Below are 21,894 nucleotides of genomic sequence, written 5' to 3' on the forward strand. Positions count from 1 at the left end.
CAGAGGAGAGAGCTCTTACAGTCTTTTTCAGCTCTGTGTTTGCAGGGGTGAGGAGAGAGGGAGGATCCTGTGCACAGCAATTGTCTCCGTGCAGCTGCTCAGTACCTGAGGCAGATCCTCCAACCCTGAGTCTGTGCTGCTGATAGTAGAAGGGGTTAAACTTTTCTGAGTCCAGTGGGAGGGGAGACACAGGGCAGACAGCTAAGCCAGCAGACTGGGCAGTGCAGGGGAGCATGGATTGCTGCCTTCACAGTGATCTTTAGTGCACAGAGACAGACCTGTTCCCTCCTGCTTCTCAGGCTTGTGCATGGAAAGTCATCAGTGCAGGGAAAGACGCTTACACGACAGGTCATGTGACCCTCAACTAACTAGGAGAACAGGGCCACTGTAGATGAAGTAAGTGAACTGAAAATCCCTTACATTTGCTTAGTTAGTAACATACAAAGAACAATAAGAAAAAATAACTTGGACAACCACTTTAAAGACCTTTAGTATACATAACACGCCGATTAAAGTGCTCTCTGCAAGAAGAGATATTACCCCACAAATCCTAACTGGCCTCTCTCCAATTCTCTCTGTTCTGGACTGATGGTTGGCAATCACCCTGAAACAGCTGTGTGCAGATGAGGTGCTGGCTTATTTATTATTCAAGTCGTCTCAAAGCCTATTTAAAAGGTCAAACATTGACTTATAGGTTAGCTGCCTTACATCTGATGGCATTAGAGGCAGAGCTTGCCAAGAGCTCATTTGCATCCCTTTCTTCCCAGAAATCCAGAGGAGCATGTATCGTCTATAAGTCTCCTCACTCCGATTAAGGTGATCTCTGCAAAGAGAGATAGTACCCCCCCCCAAAAAAAAAAACAAAAAAAAAAAAACCTTAGCACCTTAGAAACATATATTTGAGGGACCTGAATGAAATAATTACAGCTCTGGTAGTTCTATTTTACTAAAGTTATGAAAATGTACTGGAAACCCTTTAAGATATGTTCTTACCAGTGCATAGCAAAGCTTTGTTTGTCTAAAGTACCATATGCAATAAACAATGATGGGACAGAAAGCAGTAGTAGACAGATTCCTAGGGGAAATTATGACCTGGACTCTCAATGTCACAGTCACATAAATTGCACATATATAAGATGCCATGGTCTATAATTAACATACCGTATTTTCACTGACAATTTGTTACCCAGTTTCCTCCATGCTGTGGCAGGGTCTGTACATTGCACCATTTGGCCAATGATATACTCCATATGCATATACCATTTGTAAACCTCTATAAGCATTACATAGCATATGAACTGAACATTTAACCAGTTGGAACCAAACTTTCCTTCTAAAAGTACAGTTCTGCTCTTTTACATTTATGCTAGTCCTGTATGTAACCCATATCTTTAAATAACCCTTTGAAAGGTAAAATTCATTGCAATATTTATTACTATCGGGTGAAGAAATCTATGTCTTATACACTATATGGACAATATTATTGGGGGACACACACCTTTTAATCTGTGAATTCAGGTGTTTAATTAAGTCCCATTGCCACACGTGTATAAAATCCAGCCCCTAGCCATGGAAGTCTGCCTTTAGTGCGGCCCATTCTTTCACAAATGTTCGTATAGAGCTCACTGAATTTGAGCACTGTGCTGTAATGGGATGCTGCCATTGTAATAAGTCAACTGATAAAATATCTTCCCTCCTTGATATTTCACAGACAACTGTGAGACGTGTTATTACAAAGTGGAAGTGTTTAAGAACCACACCACCTAGGCCCTTTAGTTCCAGTGAAGGGAAATCTTAATCCTTCAGCATACCAAGACATTTTGGACATTTGTATGCTTCCATCTTCTTGGGAACGGTTTCTGGAAGGCCCTATTCTGTTCCAGCATGACTGTGCCCAACTGCAGAAAGCAAGGTGCATAGATGGTTTGGTGAGGAAAAACTTTACAGGCCCGCCCAAAGCCCTGACCTCCACCCGATTGAACACTTTTGGGATGAACTAGAATGGAAATAGTGAGCCAGGCTCTCTGACCCAACATCAGTTTCTAACCTTACAAATGCGAATGGTCAAAAATTCCAACAGACACTCCAAAATATTGTAGAAAGGCTTCGCTAAAGAGTGGAAGATATTTTCGCTGCTGGGGGGGGGGGGGCACCAACGCCATATTAATGCCTATGACTTAAGGATGAGATGTCATAAAAGCTCTTGTAGGTGTAATCTGTAGGCCCCTCAATACTTTAGTCCATATACAATGAATTCAGAAAGTCTTCAACATTTTTCACCTTTTTTCTTTTTAACATTTTGTTATGTTGCAGCCTTGTTATAAAATAAAAACAAAAAGTGTTGCCTCATCATTCTGCAATCAATACTCCATAATGGCAAAGCGAAAACAGAAGGCATGAAATCTTTCCTAATTTATTAAACTGGAAAAACTAAAATATTGCACTGACATGACCCATTACTCAGTAATTAGTTGAAGGACCTACATCTAGAGTTGGTGATTTTCTGTCACACTTCTCTGCAGATCCTCTCAAGCTCTCAATGGGGACCGTTGGTGGACAGCCATTTTCAGGTCTTTCCAGAGATCTGATTGGGTTCAAGTCAAAGCTCATACTGGCCCACTCAAGGACATTCACAGAGTTGTGCCTGAGTCACTCCTGTGTTGTCTTTATCAGGTGCTTAGGGTAATTGTCCTGTTGGAAGGCGAAGCACTCTGGATCAGGTTTTCATTAAGAATATCTCTGTACATTCAGCGTTCCCTCATCCCTGACTAATCACAGCCGCTGAAAAGCATCCCCACAGCATGATGCTGCCACCACCATGCTTCATTGTATAGATGGTGTTGGCCAGGTGATTAGCAGTGCCTGGTTTCTTCCAGACCTGATGCTGTTTTTCTCACAGTCCTTTAGGTGCATTTTTACTAACTTTCCTTTATTTTACTCATATAACACTGCCATACTCTGCAGTGCTTTACAAACATCATTATTGCTTGCTGTACCCAATCAAGCTCACAATTTAAGTTCCCTATCAGCATGTCTTTGAAGTGTCGGAGGAAACCAAAGTACCTGGAAGAAAAGAAAGTAAACACAGGGAGACTATACACACTCCATGCAGATGTTGTCCTTGGTCAGATTCAAACCTAGGACCCCAGCAATGCAAGGCACCAGTGCAATGAGCCACTGACTGTGCGTATTTTACTGAGAAGAGGCTCTTTTCAGGCCACTCTGCCATAAAGCCCATGTGTTCAATGTGCTGCCCATTGTGTTGGATTGTCAATGCAATCCTCTTCTCCCACTCTTCACACACTGATAGCAACACCGCAGGAAAAATGCTAGCACAGGCTTCCAGTATCCGTAGTTTCAGGTGCTGCACATCTCATATCTTCACAGCATAGACAATTGCCTTCAGATGACCCCAAAGATAAAAGTCTAAGGGGGTCAGATGGGGAGACCTTGGGGGCCATTCAACTGGCCCACGACGACCAATCCACTTTCCAGGAAACTGTTCATCTAGGAATATAACTGTTCATCGGAAGATACGAGATGTGCAGCACCTGAAACTACGGATACTGGAAGCCTATGCTAGCATTTCTCCAGCGGTGTTGCGATCAGTGTGTGAAGAGTGGGAGAAGAGGGTTGCATTGACAATCCAACACAATGGGCAGCCCATTGAACACATTTTATAAGTGGCCAGAAACTTGTAAATAACTCCTGAAAGAATAAAGTTACGTTAAAACCAAGCACACCATTTTTCTTGTGAAATTCCCAATAAGTTTGATGTGTCACATGACCCTCTTCCTATTGAAAAAACAAAAGTTGGATTCAAAATGGCCGCCATGGTCACCACCCATCTTGAAAAGTTTCCCCCCTCGCATATACTAATGTGCCACAAACAGGAAGTTAATATCACCAACCATTCCCATTTTATTAAGGTGTATCCATATAAATGGCCCACCCTGTATATTGACTTGGTATATTAATTTCACACCTTTATCCATGGTGACGCCATGCTTAGAGACAAATACGGATTAGTTGTCACTTGGGAGTTTTCTTGTGATTTTAGATGTTTGTGTCTGTAACCTTACTGAGTAGGTGGTGCCCACTTCATATGTGAGGTACAGGTCTTGATACATTTTGGGGGACATTTAACATTACGCGTTGTAGCTATCCATTTGTACGAGTTGTAAAGAAACATCAGACCTCTAGACTCTAGATATTAATTCATAGTCTGAATAGCTACAATTGTTACAACGAGACGAGAAAAACTTTGGAGCAAATGTATCTGCTTTTATCCATGTTCTTTGCAGATTGCTAATGGGCAATATATCATTTTTGCTTTCTTAATGGGGTGCCTTTAATGCACTTACACACAAAGTCAACAATTAAAGGAGTGTGGCCTGTCAGCAAATCACACCCATAGCAATAAAAAAAAACTGGATAAATAGGATTGGCTGTTTTTGTTGTGTCTTTTAACCTAGTAAAGCTTTAGCTGTGGTCTTTGGATGTACTATAATGGATAGACAACTCGTGGAAAAAACATCTATTATCTCTATATATAATTTTATAAAGTAACAATTCTTGAAACCTGCGATGTGTTTTTTTTTTCTTTTTGCGCAATAGTGGTGTGGTTCCAAGCTGTTCCAAAATGTTCATCGTTAATCCACAAGGTAATGGGTAATAAAATACACCAATCAGAACTAGCAAGAAAATATCAACCCCTACAGCAAATGTATTGGGGAAGTCTGCAAATGTAATATTTTAATTTATTTTCCTTTTCACAATATATAGTTACTATATCATTCCTTGTAAAAAACAAAACAAAACAAAAAAAACAAAAACAATTTATTATACATGACATGTTTGCTTTACAGAAAATAAAATAACACCCAAAACTATGGTTTGGAGAGTCAATTTTCAAGTCACATCAACAGATGTACCAAGTTCCTATTAATACAAGGCTGTAGCAAGTGGTAAGAATAGGTTTTTAGGGTAAGCATCTAAGCCATACATGCACAACATGCGCCCTGGGGGCTGCATGTGGCCCACGATACTGTTCTATGCGGCCCAAGGCAGGTGGGACGGACGCATTTCACAATGTGCTTGTGTCCTCTGTGTTTGCCTGTCTCGGTTACAAGCTCCAGAATAAAATTAGAAGAATCTTTAAGTTTTATATGAATAACGCTCATTTAACTGAGCACTAAATATACTCTATATTCTGTCGACATTTTGCGGCCCTTTTAAGTAGTACAGTCTAATGTATCGCTCATACCTCTGTTCTAAGCCATGTGTGTATATATGTATATAAGAAAAAAGTATTTAGGCAAATACAACACAGGTCTGGTCAGAAGAGGACAAATGGATGCTGCTACCGTTCTTTTTCTTCAGGATCTCCAGTCTTCATAATTCATGCCAATTTCAGCCTCAGGGTCACAATCTTCAAACATTCTGGAGCTTCAGATATTCATATGATTGAAGTACTGTTACACTTGTCAAAACCAAAAACATTTATGGTCTAACCAAGTCTTGCTCTAATTTTTTGAGAATGTGCTACTAAAAGCATACCCTGTTTACTGACAGATACTGAGTGTTCTCCCAGGCTAAGCAGTTACATTGGAAGAGGTTACCCTTCTCCCTAAAAATGCCGTCTGGCAATCATTAATACAATCGCAGGAATAAAATTCCACTTTAAAATCTCTGTGTCCTTTATGGTCTTGTCTCTTAGGCTTCGTTCACATCACCGTTCAGTCTTTCCGTTCTCCTGCTCCGTTTAGGAGAAGGAGAACGGAAAGGACAGAGAAGGCACATAACTGAGCCAAACTGAGCCCTTAGGACCCCATAGACTATAATGGGGTCTGTTATGTTTCCGCTCAGATGATGATTTTGGAGCGGAGACAAAAGTCCTGCATGCACAACTTTTGTCTCCGCTCCAAAATCCTCTTCTGAGCGGAAACTTAACAGACCCCATTATAGTCTATAGGGTCCTAAGGGCTCCGTTTGGCTCAGTTATGTGCCTTCTCCGTCCTTTCCGTTCTCCTGCCCCTAAACGGAGCAGGAGAACGGAAAGGCTGAAGGGTAATGTGAACGAAGCCTTAATTGCCTATTGGCAGTAAATGACAATAGAATGCAAAAAATATATAAAAAAATAAGACATGAGGGTTAACAACAGCATCACTAGGACTGGGTGACACTAAATAACATGTACATGTATGTGTAGGTCAGGGCCACACTATGTACAGTGAAGGTGCACCAGCAACCATGGAGAGAACATGCAGTGTTTTCACAGAAGCTTGTCTCTTTATTACACTCCTAATCCTCCAGCGGACGATTCCCTCAGTAAGGATGAGGGCCAGGAACAACATACTAAGTGCCGTCAATGATGCATCAGGGAGAAGAAACACATGGTAAGGGAACCTTTGGTAGGATCCTAACCAAACTGGTAACAGTTCTGCAATGGCCATGCATGCAGCTGCTCTGCATTGCTAGGTCTGTGTGCAATTAATTGGAATGTGTATATATCTTAAGTGCATATGAACACATGTACATACATATACAATGTACACAGACATACGTCATCACGCTTACAAGTCAGCTTTGTTAACAAACCAATGCAATGTAGCAAAGCACCAGGTGGAAATATCCCCTGAGTATAGAGCTGAAAAAATCCAATCTTCTATGAGGTCTGGGACGTTCTACTCCTTTGTGAGCAGTTGTGTGCCAGAAACTGAAGAAACATATGGACCCTCAATTGAAGATTAGGGAGTCATTTTAAGGCTTTTCATAAACTTTTCCTTTTCCCCAGTCTTTTTATCACATTGGTTGCTAACAGGCATTCGGATTGGCTGCGGGGATCCTTTCCCTGGCGGTTTCAATATTCATAAAGGATGCTGTCACTCGCTGTCGGAGAGTGTTTCATATTGGGAGCACAGCAGTGGTTTAGGCTCTTCATCACGTGCCCTCTGCGGGGTGGTGGAGTTACTCTGTGGAATGGCTGTTGTGGATGGAGCAGCGACAAGATTGGTAGGGAGCCTGATTGTTAATGGATTGTATGGAAATGGTGTTGACCCTAAAGTAAATGAGAACATCAATATTAGGTTACTGTATCTTAGGTATTGTATGATTTCATGCTTCTAGATACTATACATGGATTTCATACACTCCTCAGTTTTTCACTTTATGGTAATGAGAGGCAAAGAAAGACATTATCCGATAAGCCTACTTGCTCCAACTCAATGCTCAGCCTTAAAGGGGTTATCCCACTTTGCGTTTTTATACTTACCTGCTGCCACCGCGCGTTCACTTCCTGGATTCTGGCTGGGGGCGGGCTTCATCTTGATTGAAGTCTTCTCCCGGCCGGGCCGCGCACTGGACTGAACGCGCACGCCGCTGCGCATGCGCCATGGTGACTTATTTCTGGCCAGTATAGTACAGAGCCGGCGTGCGCGTTCGCAGCTCTGTACTATTCTGGCCGGGAAGAAGTCACCGTCGCGCATGCGCGGCAGCGTGCGCGTTCAGGACAGCAAGTGGCCCGGCCGGGAGAAAAGAAGGAGTCTTCTGGGCAAGCGCGACCATCGGGATTTTGCAAAAGAGTGGTGGTCGTAACCAGGGGAGACCGAGTCAAAACAATAAGGTAAGTGGGGATGAATTTTATCCTAATCGGTGGGAATTTGTTAATAAAGTATATTTACAAAAATGATCACTGTCAAATCATTAACAGATTTAACAGTGATCATTATGATGGGATAACCCCTTTAAAGAGGTATTATAGCATAGCTTAAATGTTCCTTGGCCTGCAAATGGTTAAAAAAATTCATTATATTATACACACATCTCTGGTCCCCCATGGATGCCAATAAGACTGTGCCCAGGTCCCGGCTGTGCTCTACTTCCTGTTCCTGTTCTTGAAAATGTCTGGGAATGCTTCTCAGCAATGACCCACCTCGGCCAGTGATTGCCTTCCCAGCCATTTCCTGATGTGTAGAGAACAGGAAGTGGAGCACAGCTAAGATGTGGGCACCGTCATGACTGCAGCGGCAGAAGGATCGGCGAGGTCAGTATAAGACCATTTCTTTTTAGCCATTTGTAAGCCATGAAACATTGTTATATTGTGCTGGATAACCCATTTAGGCTGGTTTCACACTTGCGTTGTCCGGATCCGGTGTGTACTCCATTTGCCGGAATTACACGCCGGATCCGGAAAAACGCAAGTGAACTGAAAGCATTTGAAGACTGATCCGTCTTCAAAATGCGTTCAGTGTTACTATGGCACCCAGGACGCTATTATAGTCCTGGCTGCCATAGTAGTAGTGGGGAGCGGGGGAGCAGTATACTTACAGTCCGTGCGGCTCCCGGGGCGCTCCAGAATGACGTCAGGGCGCCCCATGCGCATGGATGACGTGATCCATGCGACACGTCATCCATGAGCGTGGGGCGCCCTGACGTCACTCTGGAGCGCCCGGGGAGCCGCACGGACTGTAAGTATACTGCTCCCCCGCTCCCCGCTACACTTTACCATGGCTGCCAGGGCTTTAGCGTCTTGGCAGCCATGGTAACCATTCAGAAAAAGCTAAACGTCGGATCCGGCAATGCGCCGAAACGACGTTTAGCTTAAGGCCGGATTAATGCCTTTCAATGGGCATTAATTCCGGATCCGGCCTTGCGGCAAGTGTTCAGGATTTTTGGCCGGAGCAAAAAGCGCAGCATGCTGCGGTATTTTCTCCGGCCAAAAAATGTTCCGGTCCGGAACTGAAGACATCCTGAACGGATTTCTCTCCATTCAGAATGCATTAGGATAAAACTGATCAGGATTCTTCCGGCATAGAGCCCCGACGACGGAACTCTATGCCGGAAGAAAAGAACGCAAGTGTGAAAGAGCCCTAAAGGAGTTTCCTGGTGCTTAACTGTATTTTTCAGACATTGAGACAGGCCCGTCTATAGGACACACCCAGGTCAAAAATATTTTTCATTAGTTCAGTATAAATGTTGCCTTTATTTGAAGTGTACAATTATGGCACTACCACATATGTATATTTGCTATTTTCTACTACTTTTGCACAGTAAAAACACACTTAAAGGGTTGTCTCACTTCAGCAAACAGCATTTATCATGAAGACAAAGTGAAAACAAGGCATTTACTAATGGATTGTGATTGTCCACATTGCCTCCTTCACTGGTTGGAATAATTTTTCCATCACATTATGCACTGCTTGTATCCAGGGGTTACTGCCACTGCTGCAGAGAAGATACGAGGTGGTCAGGATGGGAGCTGCTGGGTTTGTGTGCCTATGTGCACTCCAATTGTCGCAGCCACCAGAGAGGCTGGCACTTTTTCCTATAGTGTGCAAGCACGACCACCACTGATGGATCGCAGGGTGGTAGTAACCATGGAAATGAGCCGTGTATAATGTGTCCAGCCAGCAAAGGGGGCAATATGGACAATCACAGTACATTAGTAAGTGCCTTGTATTAAACTTTCTCTACATGATCAATGCCATTTGAAGAAGTGAGACAATCCCTTTAAAAAAAAAAACTATTGTTTTTGCATCACCTCATTCAGAGAGCAATCATTTTATGCTAAAGACTGGGAATTGACAGGATACGAATAGTGTAAAATGTAAACTTTATTGTGGTGCAAGAGTTTGCTGTGATCTAGATGTCGGTAAAAGTCTGGGTCATGACATCAATTAACAACCTAATTAAGCATAGAGGGGTGATTAGAAGCGAAGCGCTCATCTTCTCACCACTTATCTGGAAACAAAAATCTCCCCCATTGTATATAACAATTAATGAGCAAGTATGTGCTTGGATTGCTGGAGGGGTGGGGGTTGGTTTTTGATAACATTTACAGAAGTCCATCTAACCTTTACCTCTGGGGGCCATGTGAGGTCTCTACTACTCTCTCTGTACCCTGTCAGCACCTTCACCCTCCTCTGCTGCTATAGATGTAAGCTAGGTCATGTCATGTTCCAGCCGGCGATATAGCCTTCATAAACTGTGTTGGGATTGAGATTTGCAGGTGATCCCCGTTGTGTTTTAAAGGGAATCTGTCACCAGCAACCTCCCTATCAAACTCTTTGCATAGACACGTCTTTCACCTGATTGAAATGCTGTTTTTGTTGATCTTTCTTAATATGTGAATTAGGCCCTTGGTGCAATGAGGGCATCACCATTGCTGTTGTTGCATCCACACTTCACTCCTTTCTGTGGCCAGCCCCTCCCTGTCTGCTTTGATTGACAGGGGCAAAGCAGTGAGGGAGGGGCTGAACACAGAACGAAGTGGAGCCTGGGTGCAACAAGAGTAATGGCGACACCCTCGTTGCACAAAAGGCCTCATTTAAAAATTTATAAAAATTAAAACTCTGGAATGGAGCCACGGATCGACAGAAAAACAGGGATGGAGTGCTGTTTGTTGTGTTAAAGGGGTTGTCCCCTTTTTACTATTGATGACCTAGGGCGGACTAGAAAATTAAAATAGCCCTGGAAAAAAAAACATAAAAGTGGCTCCAATTTGTAGACGGGTCCAAATTGACAGAAGGCAGGGCCAGCAATATTGTAGTGCAACACAAAGTACTGCTCCAGCAGAACCAAACGCACAGTGCGGCACAAAATACTGCCGCCCTTACTGCAGCATTCAACTCAATACAGTTCAGTGGAGAAGAGCACTTTCTTCTGCCAGCCAGGTGCATAAGTACCAGATGCTCCTAGCATTAATTAATGCTGCAAGCATCAGATCATTATGTAGCAGATCAGTGGCCGTGAAGGGGGCTTGGGTGGCACCGGCCCACCGGGAAATATCCCTGTAGGGTCTATGGCCAGGCAGCCCCTACCATTTATAACAATCAGTCCTAAAGTCTTATTACGGTTACTTTCACATCTGTGTTTTTCCTTTTTGGTTTTGAGATCCATCAGAGGATCTCAAAACCGGAGGAAAATGCTTCAGTTTTGTCTCCATTTATTGTCAACGGGGGAAAAACTGAACAAACCGTAACGGAGTGCACTAGAATGCATGTTCCGTTTTGCTGCGTTCCCATGCCGCTGCAAGCATCGTTGTTGTGTGCGTCCTGGGATACTGATCAAGACAGATCCATTTTTTTCAGACAAAAAAAACCTGAATCTGGAGCAATTGACTTACAATGGTTTTAATACCGGATCTGTCTTGATCATTTTAGAGATAATACAACCAGATACATTTTGAACGGATGCAAATGGTTGCATTATGGACCAGATGTGTTTTTTCTGATCCCCTGGTGGATCCAGCAAAAACGCAGATGTGAAATTGCAATTCAATAAAATTTTGGGAAAATTAAAAAAACATCTATATTTACAAACTGACCTGTCTAAAAATATCATCAAGTGGTTAGTAGACAGACTGCCTTCTCCCTCACCTGTTGAAGACGGCCTTTCTTCCCATAGTCTGTTTGCTAAGGGGGTTTTCCGGTTCGAGTCACCCTCTGAGTGAACTGATGAAGCAGAAGGAGGCCTTTCTGCTAATGGCTGTCCAGGCGCAGGTGACTTCACCTTCCGGGAGCTCGGTCTGGAAATCTTGGGCTTCCCTCCACTGCCTGAAACAAACAAAACAGCACTAAAGCATTCAGAAAGGCTCATAAGCCTACTCGCTTTCTGAAGTGGCCTAGCAAAACAAGTTACTTGTTCCAATGGTCACTATATCTACTGGAACAGTCATGCATTCTGAATACAAATGGAGGCTTAGGCCACTATTAATAACATGATAGACATCTAGGCTTTGCAGAGCACATGGGAAAGTGCTTGAACAGCAGTGTGGAAATGCGTCACCAAAATTATTTTCTGCCAGTTAAAATCTAATTGTGACACATATTCTTTTTTTAACGAATCTGTTTTAATTTTCTGATTGCAGATTTCTTTATTCTATTTCCTGACCATGATTATGCGGGTGGCCATCTTGCCTGAGCTGTTCTTAACAGCATTTAGAAAGCATTAAAAAAAAATTGCTTTACGGCAGTCCCATGGTCCATAGACCACAGCGTCAGGAGGGGAACCTCATTAACTTCTATGGGAGACTTTTCTAGGTATTCTCTGTGACCTGTGCAGAGGTCAGGAGGGAGCTGATAAGCTATATCACCTATTGTGAGTGTGTCTGTACACAGAGGTGATCCTAATAAGGCTGCAATGACAAGGAGATAACTGCAGTAAAGTGATCTGTACAGACCACGAAGTGACGGCCTATTAGGCTAGTGGCCAGTGCGAAAACGGCAGGATTTTATGTTTTTTGCTTAAAGAGGTTGTCCGGGCTTCTTAATATTGATGACCTATCCTCAGAATAGGTCATCAATATCAGATAAGGGTCGATACCAGACAACCCCTGCCGATCAGATGTATGGGGAGACGGCGATCACAATGCGCACGTGCCGTCTTCCTCGTCTCCTCCTGCCCGCTGCTGCTGTCCCACAGACATACAGCGGAGAGCAGGAAAAGAGAAGGGCGACGGCAAGTGCGCCGTCTCCCCGTACAGCTGATCGGCGGGGGTCCCTGAGGATAGGTCCTCAATATAAAAAAGCCCGGGACAACCCATTTAAATATAGATATTGACATGGAAAATTTTAAATAGCATAATCAAAAATTATAAAAAACTTGTTTAACATTAACATGTGCTTCAAAACAATAGGTCTGTTTTTCTGATGACATATTTCTGTAAATACTGTTATTACAATCTCCGTTTTCCAGTTTCTAAGGAACTAAGTAGTAAGAAGCAACAGACTGAATAGAAACTTGACTTGATGTATAGAAGGGAAGTTGCTGAATTTGAGTAGTCCTGCAGCTCTTTCATCTCAAGATAAGTCTTTATCTGAATCGACTATTAAAAAAAAATTCAATAAATAATCTTAAATATACTGCCAATATTGTAGTGCCTTTAACGGCAATTGGTGTATATTCTGCTGCCTGGACAGAGTATCACAAGGCTGGGGTGAGCATTATTAAAGAATGAGATATCCAATGCAACCTAAAGGCCTCATGCAGCTTTTTTAGCATTTAACTGTTTAACGATTGGTCATTGGCAGGCCCCCCATAGAGAAGACAGAAGCAGTTTTCACCGTTTCTAAATTCTCTGAATGAATGCTATGTATGAAACAGAGGCAGCTACATCACCACTGCATCTACTGGTGCCACTGGTTACGAGACTGATCACATAAGCGTCGGATACTGGATACTGCTGTGTAGATAAATATATATAATAAAGTCCCCTAGTGGTTCTTTTGACCTTTGAGAGATATACTAAAAAGTAAAAAAAAATACACAAACTATCTCCTCCCAAACACACCACATCAATCCTGGTCATAATGCTAGTCCTGACCCAATTACCCTAAATTAATATATGGTAGACAATGACAAACACAATTTTAGGGTAACACTACATGATTACCAGAAGCTAGCCAGGGTGCAAAAATATAGTATTTATCTCATTACAAATTAGGCTTTAAAATTCGAAAAAAGTAAAAATTATGTATATGCTAAGCCTGCATTCGTAATGAGAAAAACGCAACAAGAATCACACTGATTTGTGAGCACCTGAAAGGGTTAAAAAAAAACTGCAAATCCAGGATGGTTTTTAGGGATTCTGCAGCACAGAACAGGCTATCAGGAGAGGGAATTGGAAGTCAATAGGAAGAACCACGTTTGATGAATTCTCCCACAATGGAGGACATTTATCATCCCCTGTACTCCAGAAAACTGGCATCAAAAAGAGGCAAAGTTTGGCAGGTCATGTTTACACAACATTTTGTGACTTTTTGGGGGTTTACTGCCCCATTCGCCAGGTTTCCAAAAACTGCCATAGCCGGCCCGGCACATTTATTATAATTTACGCCATTTGGTGAAGATTTAACAGGTAATCTACACCAGATCCTTTGTTGATGTAGATTTCCGTTTTGGCGCACAGCCCTGCACTGATGTGCCACAGTTATTATGAGGTGAGCACCTTCTAATAATTGTGGGGCATTTGACACCAGCGGGGGAAAAATTAAGACCGGCATGTAGTACACTGTGTTCATTCTTTTCGGTGGTACTGTACTAAAGATTTCAGAATTGTTATGAATAATGTATTCTATTAAACTGTACATATTTGTAAAAACAGGAATAACCACAAAAACCAAATACTCGTGAATATAAAGTAACTTTTGGGTTACAGCTAATTTTAAGGAAATGTGCATCATAGACTAGACAAGAGGACACAGGCAGAGCTTTACATGGTTAATAGGGAAATAGAGAATTCAATTAGAGACTGAGGGAAAATTCAAGGAGCAGAAATCATAAAGAAATTAATAAACGTTAGGACAGAGCAAAAGTATGAAATGAAAAATAAAGCAGCAGACCTGGCAAGGACCGCATGTCGTCATTCCGTCCATCAGCAGCAGTTATGGGAATAGCAGAGGGCAGGCTTGCATTGGCATTCAGAGGGTTAAAAGCATTGGTATTGAGTGCTGAGCGATCGTCCCACTGCTCATCATATTTACCCATTAGGGCCTTCCTAATTATGGCCTCCAACCCTATGTTGTTGCTGGAGCTCTCCTGCACAGCCTGTGTTCTGCAGCCTATTGGTCCTGGAAAAGTGCGGGAGGGGAAAAACATTAAAGTTACAAAGATTGGTTTACAATGACATAAGCCTCCAACACTTAACCTCATGTGGCAAAAGAACTGTGGTACTTATTGCCATGAACTACTTTGGACCGATTTTGCTTAATGATTTATATGTATTATGGACTAAAATTTGACAGCAGGCTTTTATAAAAAAAAATTGGCTTTGGTTTGCTTCTGCAGATTCTATATTTTACACTATATTGCAGATGCAGAAAGCCATTCTGTGACAAATCCATCAGGCTAGCTGTCTGACAGCTCAGTCTCCACCTAAACAATCTTCTATACTGATTTATGACCACGTCAAAGTTCAGCTTTGATTTGGGCATAAGCTTAGAAAATCATCCAGCAGAGATAACAGTGAGCTGGAGATGGAGCTAGCTATGTAGTGTGAAATATTGAAGCTGCAGAATCAAAAATTACAAAACAATATCCCAAAATACATGTAAAATCAACAATAAAAATAATGGCTTCAAAGATGTCAGCTTTTAGGTTTCAGTTGCACACCCCTTAAAATGGTAGATTAAAAAAAACAATTGCTGCATTTTGAAATTATGGTTTAATCTACTGCAGGAAAACTGTTCAGCCCTACTTGGCCCTATGTGAAAAACTAAATGCCCCCTTGGCTACTAAACTAGTTAACCAAATTGGTTTCAATTTTATTAGCTACACTCAGACATGATTACTGCCAGACCTGTTGAATCTAAACATCACTTAAAGGAAATGTGTCATGAGAAAATGACTTATTGTTTAAATCAATTTTTTTTAACATGTTTTTAAAGAATTTTTGATGGTTATTTTTAATTTTCCAGGTCACTATTTATATTTAAACAAAAACCATGAACATCTGCAGTTTTCACATTGGGCACTAAGAATAATAATAGTAATAATAATAATTGGCTTGTGCAGATCACTTTATTGTAGTCACTGCATCCGCTTTTGGTACTTTCACAATAGCGTTTTTGTTTTCCGGTATTGAGTTCCGTCCTAGGAGTTTTATCCTAATGCATTCTGAATGGAGAGCAATATGTTCAGTATGCATCAGTCCCTCTTGGGGAATGAAGTGCGCAAGTGCAGCAAATCTGATGAACAGCGCTGGCGCTAGATTTCTCACTAAGAGGAGGACGTAATCAGAAGAACCTAGGGCGGGGCAGAAGGGTAAAGGGGAGGGGTTTTGTATGAAAAGCGCCGAGGGGCATGAACACCGCCCCATGGCACCTTCAGAAGCTAATTAACATATTGAATAAAAGTGTTTTTCTGAGAAAATCGGCGATGGACAGCAATATGCAAGGTAGTATTCTAATATGGGGAATGTAATGGAGATCCTGATGTTAGTGTTCTATAATGGTGATTTTAGGTGAAAGACTCCCTTTAAAAATTATTTGGATGGTCTAAAACATTTAAATCTGAGAAAGTACCAAAAATAGAAGAAATCAAGGAGGGGAAAATACTTTTTCACAGCACTGGGCTTCCTAGAGGTATATTAATTAAACTTTCCAGCTGGTCACCATTTATCTGATAGAGGACTCTACCAACCTTGCCTTGAACAGATGACATACATTTTTACAGAAACATTTCACAAACTAAATAATGGTGAATGTGTTACCTGATCCAGTAATAGCTGGCATGTTAAAAATTTCTGTTCCTGGCTGTCCAATATCTAATTAAAAATAAAACACATAAATCAACAAAAAAAACAACAACTCAAGTTTACATTTTAATAGAGAAGAATAAACCTGGAACCAATGAGGAACTATACTACTGAGACAACTATAGGCACAGATCATTCTAAAACTACTTTCATATCTCTGTTAATGATATGAACCACTTCCATAGACTGTAACTGCAGCACGTCACACTGTATAGTACTCCATACAAGCAGCTCCTGCATTTATCTGTATAAATGCACCCAAAATTGTATGTTTATATCTTAGAGAATTTAGAGTGTGAACTACATTGCAGACAGGAGTCAATATCTCTCACCGTGACTATTATACCAGTAGGTAGGTTCGATCATGGTGAAGGCAACAACCCCTCTCTTTCTGCAATCAGATGTTGCCGAAAATGTCACAATTTTATTATTATGCTAATAAGGTGCTCGGCCCTAGCACCTTAAAGCACTACTTCACCTCCTCCTCTTCACCACTGCCATTCTTTCTCCCCCTCTGGTTGACAGGGCAAGGCATCCTCACTGCTCTGATGCCTGGCATGCAACGATAAAGGGTACAACTAGTGCCTATGCAATTCAGATTTCACAACAGGGACAGCCAAGTGAGATCACCCACGCATGCGCCGATTGTACTATTGTGGCGCATGTGCGAGATTTCAGGACCATGCATGGCAGCAGTGAGGATGCTTGGCCCTGTCAATCAGTAGGGGAGAGGGTGTGGCAATGGGGAAACGAGAGGTGAAGTGGTGCTCCGAGGGGCTATGCCAGCCACTCAGTCCCCTTAGCACCTCATCTACATAATATTAAACTTATGAATTTCTCTGCACTGGAACTTTAGATTGCAGTATAAGAGGAGTTGCTGCATCCATGATCAACCTTACCAGGCATAATGCTTAATAGAGTTGATCATGGTGACAGATGCTCTTTAAAGATAATGTACATCGCTGTGGAATACGTTGGCACTATCTGAGAAACAGGAAATAAATAATAAAAATGATAACAATGTTTGTATTTACTTAGCTGTGTTCTTGTAATCTGCCATTTTTACAGAAAACTTTAGGCAGCTTTCTGTTGATCTCCCTATTGATTTCAGTGGGAGTTTCCAGATCCAAATGCCATCAGCTGGCATCGGTTAGCTTTGGCTCGTAGAGCAGTGTTGTCTGCTACACTATTATAAATGGTAAAAAAACATGAACTCTTGAAATACTTTCTTTCCCCACTAAATGTTAATGGCATCAGTTACTCTGGTTTGATACATTAAAGGGCGCCATAAAACTGGTGACAGATTCCCTTTAAACATGTATCTAAGAAAGGGAAGCCATGATGCTCATGTAAATTGAGCCTAAGTAGTTAGGCATTTAAATATTCTGCAGAGATAATCATGATGAGTGATTTTTGGACAATATGCTTCATAAAATTGTATGGCCAAAATAACCCCACCACCTAGTGCTCATACACATACTATGGGAAGAACACACTGAATCGGATTTAAGATTTCTATAGTTCTATTTTTTCCCCTCAAACTTATTGTCCACCTAGGATAATCGCTTTTTTTTAATTTTTATAAGGGTCCCTTAAACTCCCTGAGATCAACGGTAAACTATAAGGGGACCTGGGAGCAAGTGTTCAATTCTCCTGCAATGTCAACAAAGGGGAAGTGAAGCAATACATAGTGTCCTTTGAAATCAATGGACTATCCATGTAATGTATGTCTATGTCTGATGCTCTTTGTAGTCAGTCACTCTTTACTCCAGCTAGTCTTCTCTATTAGTGCAGAACACCTTGACATTTATTACTGTATATATATTTCAGTAGACCATGGACCTACAGCATTCACCCTATGCTAGAGGAGACCCTTTTACCCATGTCTAGGTAACTTGGCACAAACCGGGAAATTTCTGACTGCTCACAATATCGGTCTACATTATGGAGCTAAATCTATATTGTTTAGCTGTATATAAAGCTATAGAAAACTATTTCCAGTGAAAGAGTTGGCAGCACCTATTAAACAGCACTCGCTATATGCCACTAGTTAACCAAAAACCTAATAAATCTCCTAAATAAATTTCTCTCATATCCTCTCCATCAAATGTTGGACCAAAGAACCACCCAGGCCAGGTAAGAATTGGTGTAAGCTCCACAACAGTTGACCACCCTCCCACAATTCCCATACCAATTCCTCCCTGTGAAAAAAACATGGAAACTCTTACTATACTCTGGCTCATTCCTGTTGGTTGTACTAAGTTTTTTTAATGATCTCCTGTTTCTTGGATTTAACCATAGCAGAGGTGCTCTCAGTCAGCTTACTGAAGAACGCTGGGCGTTGTGCATTGTTCCCTGGAGATTTCGAACCCATCCTATAGAAGAAAAATATATATCACTTATGTTGTGGACAAACCGACTCAGGAACCTTTCAATCTGCAACACGAAATCTGTATAAAGAATTAAATTATAAATCTTCATTGCTAAAATGTCAAATCTTAAATACTACATATATTGTCCTAAGCCTAAGGCCTCTTACATCTTTGCTATTTATTTCCATTGTTCTGCTCTGTTATAGGAGCAAAACAATAGCCTGTCCCCTTTAAATCCTCCACCACCAGTATCTCTTTACATGGCAGCAGTGATGCCTGTAAATACAGAATATCATCACTACCGCCATGTAAACCATACGTGTCAATACTGGAGAATATGATGCACTGTGCAGAATTTTTTGGGCATGAGCCCAACCCCCTTTGCAGGTCATAACCTTTAACAAAGACCAAGCAAAGGTTCTAGAGGAGCAAAGTGAGCAAAGGGCACAAACGGAGGGTCATAACTGAAGCAGAGACATTAGGGTCACCTGAGGCAGGGTAAAAGTAGGGATCCTGGATCAGGGGTAACTGGAGAAGTGGCAATATTAGTAGTGCATTCAGAGTGGGGCATCTGGAGCTGGGGCACTTATGGGGGTGCACCTAAAGCAGAGGCATTAGGGTCACCTGAGGCAGGGTAATAGTGGGGATCCTGGAGCAGCTGCAGGGGTATTAGGGGGAAACCAGAGAAGATTCAATATTAGGGGTGCTTTTAGAGTGGGGGCATCTGGAGCTGGGACACTTATGGGGGTGCACCTAAAGCAGAGGCATTGGGGAGGGGGGGGGGGACCTGGGGCAGAGTCCCTCCAATACCACTCTGAACTCTGCAGAGAGCAGCACACATTCATAGATCGGTGTCTGCTATAAACAAATCCCCTATTTCCCCCTTACAGTCTCCTACAGCTCACTACTGTAACACACCTGAAAATCAGCCCAGCACCGCAGAGGAGTCCTTCTCTCCAGCAGCCACAGTTTCCTGACAGCAGGGAGTGCAGGAGGCGGCAGACACCTTCTCTCCTCCTTCACTGCCAGCAGCCCCAGAAGTCTAGAAGATACTGCGGGGGCCCCTGTACAATGTACACCAGTAGGAGGCTGCATCACTGTGCGATACTGCCACCTAGTGGTTACAATAATTATCTCTCCTGAGAAAGGAGAAATAATTACATCTCCATCTTATCTCGGGTGCAGGAGACTGTGGGCCCACCGAAGAATGCCCCGCCTCCCCGGTGGGCCAGTCCGAGGGTGATGCCACATCTTATTCATTGTTTACTAGGCACAGTACCATACATTTTGTAGTGGCTGTGCGTGGTCCTAAATATAGGCCATGAAGATCAAAATACCAGAAAACAACTTTCATGGAGCATTTCTGCCCCATTATACTATCATTAATGTAATCCATGAGTTATTGCCTTCCACACACTTAGGTCATGAAATATTTAGTTGATCTGAACGTGGAACACTGGAAACATGTATACAAGAGTTGTTAACCAGTGGCTTACACCAAATAGCAAATGTAAAATACATTGTAATAGGAAATATATAGAATTTATTTATTCATTTTTTTCCTTTTTTCAGTATCTCATGAATTTAATGCATACATTTTCTTTTTTCCAGCTATTATCTATTACTTAACATTCGTTATTTTTATTTCCTCCTATTCATTCATATATTATACTCGTGATTTTCCTCTTGACAATTTATCACAATTTTATCCCTAACATTCAGCCTCACTTCATATGCCTTCTATACAGTGCAGCTGGAGCGTACGCCTCGGCATTTTGGTTGCCATGACGATGACTAGGGATGAGCAAATCAACTTCGGATGAAACATGTGAAGTCGATTTGCATAAAACTTAGTTCCAATACTGTACGGAGCAGGAGCTCTGTACAGTATTAAAATGTATTGGCTCCGATGAGCCAAAGTTAATGCTTCTTGAAGTCTCACGAGACTTCGGGTAATAACTTCATATTAATTATTTTGTACTGTAAAAAACCATTACCACTTGGAACCAAACCAGAGTTCGGGAAATGTTTTTTTACAGTACAAATTAATTTATAAAGTTATTACCCGAAGTCTCACGAGACTTCGCGAAGCAATAACTTCGGCTCATCGGAGCCAATATATTCTAATACTGTTTCATCCGAAGTCTATTGGCTCATCCCTAACGATGACAACGCTGATGTCACGGATGTCCCTACCAGCAATCCACAGGTGCGCACATACTCTGTAATTACAGATTGTGCTTTCCCTAACGTGACCATTACGTGGTTGACGTCACTAGCTTCACCATGTTACGCCGATCGCCCGAGCATCCGTTCCGCCCCCACAGTAAGCGCGCCTATCCCGTACAGTTGCAGGACATTTAAGGGGATAAACCCACTCCATGTCCATGATCCTGCCTGCCGCATTCACTTACAGGTACAGCGCTAACTACTAGCCTCTTCAGATTTCTTTCAGCAAATGGCATTTATCATGTAGACAAAGTTACATCTCCATATTGTCTCCTTTGCGGGCTTGATTCATTTTTCCATCACATTATACACTGCTCACATCCAGTGGTTATGACACTCTGCAATCCAGCAGCAGTGGCCGTGCTTGCACACTATAGGAAACAGCACCAGCCTTTCTGGTGGCCAGGACTATAAGAGTTTGCATAGGCATGCATGCGCGCAGCAGCTCCCATGCCGACCACCTCATATCTGTGCTGCATCGGTAGTCGTAACCACTGGGAGGTGAGCAGTGTATGATGTGATGGAAAAATGAATCCACCTAGCAAAGGAAGCAATATGGACAATCACAATACATGATAAATACCATTTGCTGAAGTGTGACAACCCCTTTAAGCTGCTGCACGTGAGTCTGCATAGGAGCTGTATACACAAATGGGTAGGATATGAGGTTCACATACCCTTCAGCTACAACAACATTTAGCATATAAAGAGATAAGTGATAAAACACAAAGTATGCATACTTTTTTCAGAATATGAAGGAGTTAGAAGGATATACAGAGCTCATTATGACCGTAGCAGAAACAGAACAGGTTGCTCACTAGTGAAACCAAACCATAGGAAATGGTAAGATGGAGATGAAGACAGGAAGAGAGACGTCAGTTGGAAGATTTTGTGCTCAACTTAAAATATGTTAAGAGATAAGAATTGTTCTTAATAGTCTATTTCTTGTACTCTTACTATTCATAAGCTGTTACTCTGGCAGCACAGCACAGCACAGGGCTTATTTGTTACATTTGCCCACAATGAATGACTTTAAAA

At 42.0% G+C, this 21,894-nt stretch overlaps 1 protein-coding gene across 1 annotated transcript in view; it reads right to left on the reverse strand.

Annotated features, from left to right (window-relative positions):
• Nucleotides 1-6,780: 6,780 nt before the first annotated feature.
• NCOR2 (nuclear receptor corepressor 2) overlaps nucleotides 6,781-21,894 on the reverse strand; it is a 450,727-nt gene continuing 435,613 nt past the window's right edge. The window contains 6 exon segments of the mRNA XM_040416221.1: nucleotides 6,781-7,060; nucleotides 11,379-11,555; nucleotides 14,343-14,570; nucleotides 16,211-16,264; nucleotides 18,484-18,523; nucleotides 18,525-18,630. Of these exon segments, the coding sequence (XP_040272155.1) occupies nucleotides 6,885-7,060; nucleotides 11,379-11,555; nucleotides 14,343-14,570; nucleotides 16,211-16,264; nucleotides 18,484-18,523; nucleotides 18,525-18,630 (781 nt within the window). The 3' untranslated portion in view covers nucleotides 6,781-6,884.

The sequence above is a fragment of the Bufo bufo genome, chromosome 2 (genome assembly GCF_905171765.1).
Source record: "Bufo bufo chromosome 2, aBufBuf1.1, whole genome shotgun sequence".
Classification (NCBI taxonomy): Eukaryota; Metazoa; Chordata; class Amphibia; order Anura; family Bufonidae; genus Bufo; species Bufo bufo.